At 33.6% G+C, this 14,060-nt stretch overlaps 1 protein-coding gene across 1 annotated transcript; it reads right to left on the bottom strand.

Annotated features, from left to right (window-relative positions):
* Positions 1–127: 127 nt before the first annotated feature.
* LOC100251329 (uncharacterized) lies at positions 128–12,636 on the bottom strand. Its single transcript, XM_010661815.3, has 5 exons — positions 12,463–12,636; positions 6,733–6,805; positions 6,571–6,619; positions 6,138–6,261; positions 128–452 (listed from the first exon to the last, which is right to left on the bottom strand). The coding sequence occupies exons 1-5, from the start codon at positions 12,463–12,465 to the stop codon at positions 372–374; spliced, it is 330 nt and encodes a 109-aa protein (XP_010660117.1). The 5' UTR covers positions 12,466–12,636; the 3' UTR covers positions 128–371.
* Between the last annotated feature and the right edge of the window lie 1,424 nt (positions 12,637–14,060).

Below are 14,060 nucleotides of genomic sequence, written 5' to 3'. Positions count from 1 at the left end.
AGTGTTTTCATTTACTCAGAAGGAAGAGTAGAAACAGAGCCACCGCTCAAGAAACAGAATCAAATTTGTAATTTTAGGTGGGGTGGGCGTTCATGATTATGACTGATCAATATGCAAACCAATGGAATTCTGAAGAAAGAAGTAAAGCATGCTTTGATGAAAAACAATCATCGTGCAAGGATAAAAATACACCCACAAAAAAAAAAAAAAAAAAAAAAAATCATCATATTTGGTATATTGATTTCCTACTTGAATTTCTTGGTGCAGACTATCAATACAACACTCAACCAATCACAATGCTTCATTGTTCAACCAGAAATGGAGGTTTCATCTAGTATCACTCCATAAGTTTAAGGCTTTGTCTCCACTTTTCATAGTCCATCCTTTGGGGCCTCCTCATCAATGGTTTCCTTGGATGATGTTGTGGTAGATGAGTTTTTAATTTCCTCAAACTGCAATGCAACAAAGAAAAGGTGACTTCTCAAATGGGTTAAGAGCATAAAAAGATAAGAGGGAAGGCAAAAACCTATATTTGTCATTAACAGACAATTATCTTAATGGAGGAGAAAACTAATGGAATTATTCTACATACTTGCACTCTTTATCGATACAGTTAATATGAGGCATCTTCCTGACTTTAGAAGTAGGGAAGTGGCATTGATTATATTATATAGTATAGATAAAAAATTTAAAATCCACTTTTATCTTAGATACAAGCTAAGTTAGATTATGAAGGAAGACTGAGCCATGGAGAAAAGAGAAAATTTAGGAATCTTTTAATAACCATTTCAACCTAAAATAGTTTTGAAAGTATATTTTTGCAAGCAAGGAAAGGTTTTTTTGCATGGACAATGTAGACAAAGATGGAAGATGGCAGATAGTTGACATGGAGCTAAGGGGACCAAATGGTTTCTGCTTTCTGCTTCATGTGGCAAGTTCAAAACTGATATCCCTTTTGTCCAGTACCAAAAATAGCTGTGAATCCTCTTGAAAGGATGATTGAGAAAATTATGACCAACCAATAATTGAAAATTATACCATTTGTGAAGAAAATTTTCAATACTTTCAGCATTTTGAAAGATTGCCGGGTTTAGCCCCTTTCAAACAAACCAAAAGAGAGATACAAATGGCATCGCCAATGCCAATGCTTGTCTGTACACATAAATGACAACGCATGAGAGGGTCCACTATTATCTTCAATGAAACTTGTCTTAAGATAAAAAAAATTGTAAACAGAAAGAACCAAAATGGCTGCCTCCGCCATACAGTGAATGAATGTATGATTGCTCATCTCATCCTCCTCTTCACATGTTTAGCCCTGTGCCACTTATTACCATGACAAGAATGTTGCCATAGTCAGGGCCGCCTTCAAGTCCCAAACTTGCTGGACCACAAACAGACTAACTGGAAGCCAACTCAGATTCAAAATAGGCCTCCACTGGAAACATATCTACTTCGATGTTACCATATTATATCTTCAACCACTTAATCACCCTCCACCGAGTACAACCTAACAAGGAAAAACTCCAAAGAATCCAATTCCCAACAATTCAAATTCCAATAAAAATCATTCCAAAACATATAATATTGGAGGTACAAGAAGAAATATTCATTATTTCTTTGTAATGTTATATTCCTTTATTCTGAACAAGAAGTGACAGTGTACAAATCTGGAACTTGTGATCTTAAGGAGCAATACCCCACACGGTTTCATCTGAAAAAGCCAGTCTCATCCCTTGCTTGAGAAAAAATTATTCTTAAAGTCATCCAACCCATTATTCCTTTCCAAGTGAAGCCCATTTACCACCACACAGCACACTACTCCACCAATCAGACTTCATTTCCCCAGATTTCCACAACACCACCTCATTGCAAAGGCAATTTCTATTCGAAACTTCCATGAACATTCTCAAAGAATTTTATTTCTCAAATGGAACTTTCATGGAAAATTTCTTATTTTCGTATAATTGGTTGAGACAGAATGGTTTGTTTAATTCTGGAGGGTGATATGGCTTGTCATGGTTGGAAATTTTAGTTGGCAGTTGTGTCTCAAGGTCAGTGCTTCTAGTGAAGAGCTCAGTGCAGGGTTTATGCGTCCCCTAGATGCACATAGTAAAGGTGTCTTGTCATTAGAGGGTTGCACTTGATGCTGTTTGTTGGGGTGCAACAATACTGCTCTTAATCCTGAGGAAGGGTCACCCAAATGATGGCTCTTATAACAGGCCACCAGGGTAGTGTAGTGTAATGTTGAATGCCATAAAAGATTTGACCTACCCTCACTAAACATCAATTGGTTTTTAGATGAGATGGTCAAAGCCTGATCGAACAAGTGGTATCAGAGCTAAGGATCATGGGTTCGAGTCATGAGAACTTCATGTTGGGGGAGGGATTGTTGGGGTGAAACAATGATACTCTTAAGCCCAGGGATGGGTCACCCAAATGATGGCTCTTAGAATAGGCTCATGGGGTGTGATGTCAAATACCATAAAGGGTTTGACTTACTTTCATTAAACATCGATTGGTTTTCAGATGAAATGGTCAAAGCCTGATCCAACACTGTTATTTTGAAAAAGGTAAAGGTTTAGCACAGACAAAATGTCATTGGAGGTTTGTGATGAGGATAAAGGTATTTGGTTAGGATGGGTGTCACTGAAAGCTGAAGCAAAGGGGGTTTCGGGGAAGAATGATTGGATTTTCAAAGATCCACCTTTGTTCTTGTATCCTGGGTTTCATCAGCAGGGTGTTTTAGGAAGGAAGCATTCATAGATCAGATATATGGTCTTCCTGCTATTTATGACATGATGGTTGCTTGAAGCAACGAGGCGGAACCATTACAGGTAGATGAGAATTTTAGTGAATGGGGTTGAGAAAGGGTTTGCAGTATTTGACCACTGGCTTTGTGAGGAATGTCTTGAAATGCTGATTTGCACAGAATCAATTCTAGAATTTTTTGGAAGTTTTTCAGCAGTGATTGGCAGTCAGGTTTGTTCATGTTATGCCAAAATGAAATTGATGCTTATTGGGATTCATAAAATTCAGAGATTTCTTTGATTGGCAATGAGCTTATGGTTGTAAATTTGGAATATGTTCCATTTAGATGGGGTGTGGGGAGTGTTATTTGAGTTTGTATAATAACATGATGTATGAGTATATTTTTTAATATGATAAAAATATATGAGTGCATTACCATTATTTATGGGGAACTTTGCATGGTGAGATAATCAAGATCATTTGGCCTTGCCTAGATTGGTAAGGTTGCTTCTTTTCCCTTTGTTGAGTGGAAGGAATGCCAACCTAGGAGCACACGAGTATTTTTTTCTAGACCCTTGTCTAACCATGTTGTAACAACCTACTCCCCCTTATGCAGATATTGTTTGTTTTGGGTCTAATTGGTCCTCACAACTTTAAAATGAATCTACATAATCAAGACCCTTATCGGATGTAGACTATCACAATCACCCCCATGCAAATAGGGCATCTTTGTTGTGTTCCACAAGATTACGTAGTCATATAGATAGATATCCCTTACAGGGTTGGATAGACAAAGACCCATATCAAAATTGGGAATTGACTCTGATATCATTTGTAACAATCCATTTCCTCCCATGCGGATATATTTTGTCATGAACTTTATGCCGTACAACTTTAAAATACATCTACATGGTTAGGAGAAGTCCATACATATATGGTACTAAAAACTGTTTTCCTTATTCAATGTGGGATATCACACATGTTCACTTTTATCTTGACAATATTGGCTTGGCTCAAAAAAGTGGTTCTATTAGAGTTGTAAACATGTGACTCCCTATAGTGCACTTGACTTCATCTTTAATAAGAAGCTTAAGACTCTAAAGTAGGAGGTTCAAGAGGTGTGACAAGGAATTATTTGGAACGTTGTAGTCTCCAAGGCTAAGGGGATTAGGAGATTGGGAGCTTATCCTCGTGTGAGGAGGTTGGAGGTCGATGTGCAATTTTCCGTTTTAGTAGGATAGGGAAACTAGTTGGTGCCAAAAGTCCAATATTTTGTAATGAGGAAGGTGACACAAACATTAAATTTTCTAGGGCTCTTTGTATACTTCTTGTATACTGGAATGACAACCGATGATTAAAATATCAAAAATTATGGAAATATCAACAATTGGATTTTATGGAAATATTGGATGAAAATTTGGATAAAATATATGTGTGGAATGAAGTTGATAAAACCTTGTATAAATGTTAGGAAAAACTCTAATAAATGATAAAACAAATAATAATACATATATTAAAATTGTTTTGTTGAAGAAAATATTTATATATAATGATGATATGTTTATGTATGTTTATGTTTAAAAAAATGTTAATAATTTTATTTACATGTTCATATTTCTTTTGTATTTAACAATTCTATAAAATATATAAAGAAAGACTCATTAATGGTCTTATTATGATATTTTTTTTCATATTTTTAACAATTTGTTGAATGAAATTTGAAAAATAAAATAATTAAAATTGATTTAATTAAACCCAAATAAGGTATGTATATGATTATATTCATATATATTCTAAAGGGGCAGGATTGAGATGGAATAATTGCTGAAAATCCCAATCAAATTAGAAAAGAAACAGAAAATTTCTGATAAAACCTGAAATAATGGGAAAAAAAGTCAGTGATTCAATATTTCTGATTCATGTTTCATGTGTCCACCAACACAATATTTTGATGAAATAGTGCTGACTTTCAAGGACATTTTCATCTTTGATAACAATCACTTTATGTTAGACATTTTTTATACTGTTATACCTCACTTTTGCCTCAAAAAGAAAAAGGAAAAAGGTAAAAAACGTTTTGAAAAGATTGAATGGGTATGAAGGTTTAGTGTGGAGCTCTTATAGGCTCCTTGGAGTGGATAGCCTCCACATAAGGGCTGGTGAGGTTCTTTTGTTTTCTTTTTTGGTTGTGAGGCTTAGCTAGATTGTATACTCCCTGTATACATGTGGCTTTTTGGCCTCTTATCAATATATTCTGTGCTTACTTATCAAAAAAAAAGGTTTAGTGTGGAGAATACCTAATTATTCTTGGCTATAAAATGTTTGTTTCTGATTAAAAGAAAAGTATGATCATTGGTTTTCCCATGAGTTGGAACATGATCAAAGAAGACATCATAAAAGTGTTTGAGGGATCCTATGATAGATGTCATTTTAAGAAAATTTTGACTACTGCTTATTTCTCTCCTTCCTAAAAGGGAGAGGCAGTTGAGGACAATTTTTTTTGTTATACTAGCCCTGCGGGAATCGTTCATAAAAGCATTTTTGAAGTGTTAAAAGAAAGATTTAAGGATGCATTAGAAAAGTTGATATCTCACAGCTAAAATGCATTTATTGAAGAAAGGCAAATCTAGGATGCTGCTTATTGATGGTAGTCGGCATGGATCCAAAACATTCAAAGAGTGGTAAAGAGACTTGATTGATGGAAAAGAACATCTGACCAATATATGGTTGCAGTCAACCAAAACAAGCGAGCTGCCTAAGTATTCACTTTTCAGGACCAGAGAGCAATCACAATCAATGCATTGTCTATGTAAAAAGGAAAAATTTTCCAGAGCAGTAACTAGAGCATTCATCAGACAATGACATCAATCCAAAATTTGAGATGAGGTAAGACAAATTTGTATTCTTCCATGGAGGTACTTATGGTTTTCCAGGCTGAGAACTCCCCTATCCATAAAGGCAAATGAGAAAAAAGAACCAAGTAAGATATGAGATGGAGTTACTCTCTCACTCGGGTGAGAACAAGGAAATAAGTAAGATGTATGTGGTGTCTGTTGGTACCTTGTTTTTCTTTTTCTTTTTGTGGTGAGAGAGAGCAGTGTCTCTCTCCCTTCCTTACACAGGCACTCGCTCTCTCAGATGAGAGGAAAGAACCAATAGGCTCACAACAAGAAATTGTTATTTTTTACTATCAATTATGTTTGTGGGCTTATTGTGACTCCTAGTTTTCAGAACATTTCAAACTTTTCATTAGACACATCATCCAAGTGTGATGGAACTTGTTAAAAGAATCAGAATATATAAATTAGCAGTTCGACAATGTGGCAGTCATTAATTGCAATATATGTTAGCCAAAATGCTGACATAATAAGTGATTGAAGTCATGCCTGTCTGCAGGTCTCTTGGTGCGCTGCCAAGAGCTCATTATACTTTATTTGCAGATCTAACATTTCACCTTGTAGCTTTTCATATTCAGACACAGTTGGACCACCTAACTTCTGTTGGACAAACCTGCAAGACAAAATATATAAGAAGTTAGGTTATGACATTTGATCAATATTACATATTTACATGTGTTAGTATGATTGTTTAAATGTATGCATATATTACTACAGATCATATCTACAAGCCATTACAATCCCCTACTCAGCTGAGACGTGGAATGAATTTTCCAAGCTTGTTTTTCAATGGTCTTTGCTAAACTGGATTATTTACCTTTCACCAGTTGCCGATTCCTTTTTTTTTATTAATATGGTAAATATGATAGCATAGATTTTAATCCTTAATGGAAATCCAAAAGAACCACAGTGATGAACTTACTCAACAGCAGAGGAGGGTTTGTCATTCTGCTCATATAGTGCAACAAGGACTGCACAACAAACACACCCAAAAAAAACCCACATTATGAGACAGGGAATTCATAAATAGGTTGCCAACTGCATTTTAGTAATTCATAATCCAGAAAGTTAAATACAGCAGAACCTTTGGTCAGAGCATCAAGAACTCCACTAGATTCTAAATATTTCCTAAAAGCTTCCTTCTTCGCCTCTTTTTCCTGCACAAATAAGGAAAATGTAGAAAGTTATGAATTAATATAGGGAATGGAGGAACAAAAAGAGACTATATCAGCATATGAGATAAATTCATTCTGCATAGAGTTGATCAGATGACAAATTGAAGCAGAAGAAATTCTAGCATGTTTGAGGAATGGAATCAATTTTCATGTTGGAGGAATCAAATTTCGGTTTGGAATGTTGGTAGTACAAATTTGAGCCAACACCTCAAGTTTCAGTGGGATGAACTTATATTGATTGAGGTTCTTAATGTCTTCATCCTATTTTTAAGCATAAAGACGATAACAATAACAACAATAATAGCAGCAGCAACAGCATCAGCGATAACTGAAAATCAGTTTTTAATTAATCAAGGTATCTACCCTTTACATTCAACCTATGCTAGAGTTCATGCTTCTCCCAAGCTCCATTTTTTTTGAAGGAAAAGAAAATCAGAAAGAAGCTTGCCCATATCAAATGATATATAATATCACAATGATTGTGATGCTGCTAGCTATTTCATCAAAAAGGTTGTTTAAGTGGGTGAGTGGCTGGTCTGTCCAGCCCATTTCCAAGAAAGTGGAATCCCAAACTGAAGTCGATTACCTCATTTCGGAATACATATAGCCATTAGCAAAATACCTACAATCTCATCTTGCAAGTACAGTAGCTATCTTGTTTTACCATTTCCAGAAATTATTTCCCAAACACCAAAAGAAGCCTAAAAGGAAGTCCCATGTTTAGAGTCCACAGCAGTTCTACCATGTCAGCGAAGAAGATAGAGGGAATTCAAAATAGCTTTAAATTAAATAACCTGAAATGATAATAAAATTTCATCTTATCTTGTTTGTTTTGGAAGGATGTGCATCCTTCTTTGTACTTATTAGTTCATTTAAATTAACTTTGTTGTTTCCAACAAAAAATATGCATAAGACAAAAACCTTAGAACTGAATGCACTACTGTTTTTTCAAGAAAACTAAACATCTACCCCTATTTTTTTTGATAGGTAAATGAAGATTGTATTAAATTTTAAAAAAGCATACACGACGTATACAACATCAAGACCCCGCAGAGCAACTCTGGCCAAGCTTGCCTAATACCACAGATTACTGACCAAAAAGACCCCACAGAGCTAAGGGTCCCCAATCTGAAGGGATCAAACTAAAAGAGGTACCAGTGAACTACTTAAAGAAGTGAGGCCCATAGACTACGACAGACGAGTTATTAGCTGTCACACAAGGTGATAAAAAGTAAGCATGAGTTGTTTGTGTGTACATGTGTAAATGTAATGTGTTTCTGTAGCACAACACCCTTTTTTTTTATTAGAATTCTGTAGCACAACTATCTCAATAGCAAATCCAAAAAGCTCCCACTTAGCATGCATAATCTTGAGTTAATTTAATCAATTGGAATGCAAGCAATCTTATCGTATTTTATTTTGCTGTTTAAGTCTAGAAAAGCTAATCAGCATTTTGTCCTTCTTAGTAATAAGGTACAAATAGCAATCAAATAGTATCTGAAGGTATAAATCGTTCTTATCCCCTGAAGCATTGTGCATCTTGAACTCAATTAATTTAATTTAAGTCCATATCAGAGCTATGAAGCTTAGGATGGATATATCAGTTGAACTCTGGTACCTCAAGGCTAGAGCACTTTAACAGCCAGAAAAAGAGACGGCAATGGCTAAGGTCAGAATAGAGAAGGACTAACATCCTATAGCAACAACCCACCTGTGACCCAATCCCGGCTCCTCCGTTAAACAGGTTTGAAAGTACAAGTTCAAACTCAAACCAACCATATATAAAATTCCCAACACAAGCCTAATTGTCTGAACTATTATTTCACGGTTTTCACTTTCTAAAATATTAATTGAAAGAAAATTAAGATTTGTATATACAAGCAAATACAATAATAATCATTAAATAAATAATTTAATATCATCATCAAAATATTAACCTTTTTAGGAACAAGAAATGCCAAAATAAATAATGAAAATAACATACCACCATTAAACATAATTTTATTGAAGAGAAACCTAGAACAATGAAACATCCGCCACCTAGCCTGAACAGTTTACAAAGAGGTTGAGAAGGATAACACAAATGGGCTACAGACTCCAACTAAAACCCTTAAGACAGTAAAACTAGTTTGCATACAATTTTCACAACAACTTCTTTTTCCTTTTTAATAAAATAGAATCCATTCCAACTATTTCTTTCTTTTGAGCAATTAATAACATCATTCAAAAGTATGTGCATACCCAGAAAAAGCAATCGCTAGCATTGCCAGAGGTTGGTAGTGATGTAATTCTAGTGGTTAGTTTCTCATGTTGGGGCTTGAAAATCATTTAGCGTTAGTGATATTTCACAAAAACTGGGTGTACACTAAAATCATTTCATGCTTGTTTATTAGGAAAGGGTCCTTATTTAAAAAAATAAAAAGGATGAAGAAAATTCTAAAATTAATCAAATATATCAGTCATTTTTCCTTTAAATTTAGAGTCCTACATTAGTTTGTGCTGGGCTTGTAGCATAGCTTGTTATTTTATATAGCATTCTTGTTGCAAAATAAAATGAAAAAACTTAAAATAAAAGTGTAACAAAAGAAACTAATAAACTAGCCCCTTTTTTTATTTTATTTTATCTGAAGTCTATTAAGACTTCATATATTTTAGTGCCTTTTTTTTTTCTAAGTCTTATTTTCAGACATTTTGTTTGAATTAAAAAAATCATTTTTTTATTTTTTATTTATTTTATTTCAAACCTTTCTTTTTGATAGATAAAGAATGAGTATATTAAACAAAGAAATGAAATGTCAAAAGAGCTCCCCATAGTATACATGAAGTATACAACGGATGCTTAAAGACTCCTCCAAAAGCCAAGAGGGAAATTTTATTTCAAACCTAAAGTCTAAATGACTCATTTTCATTCATTTCTATTCAAATTTCAGATAAATCTAGACCTATTCATACTTCAAATGAAAAAACAACAGCCTCTTAAGACTCCTTATGGATTTTGAAAAGTTTGAAGCGAAGTACCAAGGGAAGAAAATAAAATGAAGAAAAAAAAGGAAAGAAAAAGCCAAGGAAAATAAAAAATATGTTTAAACTTAAAAAACCCTTTCTAACATATTTCTCCAAATTTATTTTTCTTCTTTACTCCTCCATCCACTTTTGAAAATGTATAAATCTCTAAATAATGTTTATTATATAGCATGGACTTTGCACTTTCCACTATAAATCAAATCAAACAAGATAGTTTGGATGCCTCACTTTTTTTCCTTTTCCAAGGACTTTGCAAGATCCATTTTGAAATCCAAAAAAGAGAAAAGAAAATCTAGAACTTCTTATTAAGAATTCTCTTGAAAATGGGTACAACATAATTATAATTTAAATAGACCTAATAAAAGAAAATAAAGACTAATTTATCCTTACTTTTAAAAAGAAAGAAAACAATTCTAATATAGTAACTAAATAAATAAGATATATAGTAACTAAATATATAATAACTAAATAAATATATAGTAATTAAATATATAAATTTAATACAGTAACTAAATATATTAATAACTTCTAATATCTCCACAAACTCATGATGCAATTGCAAGAAGCATCGAGGGTTGTCAAACAAAAATTGAAAACACGGAAGTGGGTGTGATTTGGTAAACAACTTCACAATCATACTATTAAGAATATCCCTTAGCAAACAATCGAGCTTTGTACCACTTAATTGAATTACCAAATACCCAATATCAGTCTTATGCAAAGCAAAAAGTTCCTTAGTCATGGTGAAGACACTAACAAGAACGTGGGAAAGGAGAATCCACAATCTCAGAAGGTGTTGGAGTAGCCGTAGAAGGAGAGGAAGGAGTATGACAATAAAAAAACCAAAATACCAATATCTGCATGAAAACTATCTACATCATTCAAGAAATGATCAATGCAAACAAGTTTAGACATAGAGACATTATAAAATTTGGTAGGAATAGAAAGCGTATATGCTTAAAGAAGAAAATATGACTAGAAAAGAAAGGTATATGCTCAAAGAAGAAATAGTAGAAGACATAAAACTAAAACTATCAAGGAAAGAGAGAAGAAGAAGAAGAAGACACAAAACTAAACCATCAAGGAAAGAAAAATAGAAGTTGACATAAAACTATTAAGAAATGAGAGATCAAGGAATAAAGACAGAAGAAGAGATAAACAAAACTTGGATTCATATTCAACAAATAGAGTTAGACAGAATTTGGTTTTATATCCAACAAATAGAGATAGATGGAATTTAGATTCATATATAACAAATAGAAACAAATAGAATTTGGATTCATATCCAACAAATAAATAGGGGAATTTAGATTGGGTATACAATCTTTCCAAATGTTCCCTGATCTCCTTGGCAGTTTCATACTTCGCCAACTGTATGCTTATCAAATTATCAATACAGTTGTTGATCCAGGTGATAATTTTCGAATTGCTTGCTTCCCAAGCATCTAACTGTTCTGCATATATTTTTTTCTCTTTTTTATTTATAGGTTTGCATAGAATGCCAATGATATAACCCCACATCCTTTTGCCCTTTAGAAAATTTTTTATCACATAACTCCAATCTGAATAATTTTTTTTCCATCTAATCTCACACTAATAGATTGAAGGGAATCATCTTAGTCATGATGAATAAACAACAAATAACCATCGAACAAAAGAAAGCAAATACAAACCGAAGAAAACAAATACGAAATCAAATACCAAGATCAAATAGGAAAAGAACGATGTGATCACCCATTATGATATCCCACAATCAAACATGACGAAAAAAGAATTCAATGATCAAACAAATAAGAAAGTAGAGCATAAGATTAAACTCTCTTCCATGAGATCACAAATTAAAAGTCCCATAAATATCAATTTTGCTCTGCTACCATATTTCAATCTAAAAAAGATTCAAAGAGAAAAAAAGATAAAAGAGAGAGAAGAAAATCTAGAACTTCTTATTATGAATTCTCCTGAAAATGGGTACAACACTGTTAGAATTTAAATAGACCTAATAAAAGAAAATGAAGACTAATTTAGTCTTACTTCTAAAAAGAAAGAAAATAATTCTAATATAATAACTAAATAAATAAGATATATAACAACTAAATAAATAAATATATAGTAACTAAATAAATATATAGTAATTAAATATAATTTTAATACAGTAACTAAATATATCAATAACTTCTAACAATCCAAACAGAATGTAAATTATAGGCATGATATTTCATCTTTAACAGAGCTGATTTTCATTAGCCTTTTCTACTTCACCTATTTTACTGAACTAAGATATCAAAATTGTGACATGCCCACTATGATTCCATGAATCTGCTACTCGTAATGTGGATGAACAACCTGAAACTGAAACAGTAAACATGGTTCCATATGTAGCCAATTCCAAACAAATAAAAAAAAAAAAGCATAAAGTATATGAAAATCCACAGCTGACGCAAAACAGCTAAGTCAATTCGTGCAATGCCCAATGAAACATTACATAACCTGAGTAGATTAAATAAAAGAAAACAATAGAGGAAAGTGAAAAATGGATAAACAAAAGACAGAGACACAGACAGGGAATATGGGTTTGAATCTGAAGAGAAGAAAAGTGATTTGAGGGAAAATATTACCATTTTCTTTCTTCTTGTGAATTTTCAGTGCAGGTGCGAAATCTAATTAGGTGAGGTGAGAGGAGATGGAAATTATAAGTGGGTGTGGCTTGAATTGGAGTCTAGGGCGAGAGAGAGAGCAAGAGAGGAATGTACCAAACTCAGCTTCTCCAGAAGACAGCGAAAATGCTACGGACATACAGACAGATGAAAGATATTTTTGTCCGATTGCTGCATCCTGGCGTGGGCCGGTTCAGCCCAATCCCAAGCCCAACCCAACTCAACCCTCTTTCAGCCCAAAACGGGAAAAATTATGCTCTACATACCCTATTTGGCATTGGGCTGGGTTTTTTTAGGAGCGTGGCTAATAACAATAATTTGAGAAAAGCATAAATATGTTAGGCGGGTTCAATTTTATTTTTTATTTTTTATTTTTAATTTTATTATATATATATATATATATATATATATATATTTAAACCCGAATATGGTTTAAGGAAAATTATTTGGTGTTCGAATATAACCCAAAAGAATCACTTTACGAGTGGCAAAAAATTACTTCAATTGATTCTTTAATTTTTTTTAGATGAGTGTTTTTGGTAATGTTTAATCCAATTAGAATCGATCCTTCTTCTTTCTTCATTCTATTAGAAAAAACGAAATTTAATCAGAAGAGCAAAAATAAAAAACAAGCTCTATAATAAATAAATAAATAAAAAGGTGATTTTTTAAGAGTCGCTTATCAAATAATTATGAAAGAATAACTTTCAAAATCACTATTAAACAAATGCTTTTAAAGTGGTGTTCCATGAAATTTTAGGAGAGATCTTGGTCTAGGATGAGACTAGGTTTAGTTCGAATAACACTGTCCAGGTTTTGCTAGAATTTAAGGACTTACTTGAAAGATGTATAAAAATAATTATCAAAAAACAATTTTTGAAACAATTTTTAAAAATTATTTTTAATTATTTTCAAGAATAAAAACTTATTTGGAAACTTAAATATAAAAATTAGTTTTTGGAGCTTATTCTCAATGAAAGTAGCACATATCTATATACAATACAAACCAAAGTTTTCAAAGGCGTATCTCAGGCGCGCCTTAGGGCGAGGCGGGGCAAAAACGCCCTAACGCTTAAATAATAAAATGCAAGGCGAGAAAGGCATACGCCTTTTTCAGTGAGGTGTGTCTGAGGCGCGCTTTGATCGGGCCTTTTACGCTCTGAGAAGAAGGCGCACGCGTTGTAGAAGCTGATGTGGCCATGAAGAAATAAAAAAAAAAAAAAACCCTAACTAATCCCTAAAGCAAAACCCGAGTCTCGATTGAAGGCAAACAAAAATTGGGAGAAAAACTCCAAAAGGAAACCCTACTTGAAGCGGCGACGGAGTGCTCAACCTCAGGCGGCGACCAATCGCAGAGCATCTTCTTCGGCAGCGATCCCTCTCGTTCATCTCCAAGTATGTCGCAATCTCCATTTCTTCGTCTCCGAAGCTTCCCCCTCTCGGCTTCATCTCATCTTTTTCTCCATCTTCCATGGTCGTCGACAAATTGACACAGAGGCTAGCTCTCTCTTGGCAATCGGCTGGTCTCCCACTTCATCAATTTTTTTTATTTTTAATCA

Source organism: Vitis vinifera, chromosome 14 (genome assembly GCF_030704535.1).
Source record: "Vitis vinifera cultivar Pinot Noir 40024 chromosome 14, ASM3070453v1".
Lineage (NCBI taxonomy): Eukaryota > Viridiplantae > Streptophyta > Magnoliopsida > Vitales > Vitaceae > Vitis > Vitis vinifera.
This window is presented reverse-complemented; position numbering and strand designations above follow the sequence as displayed.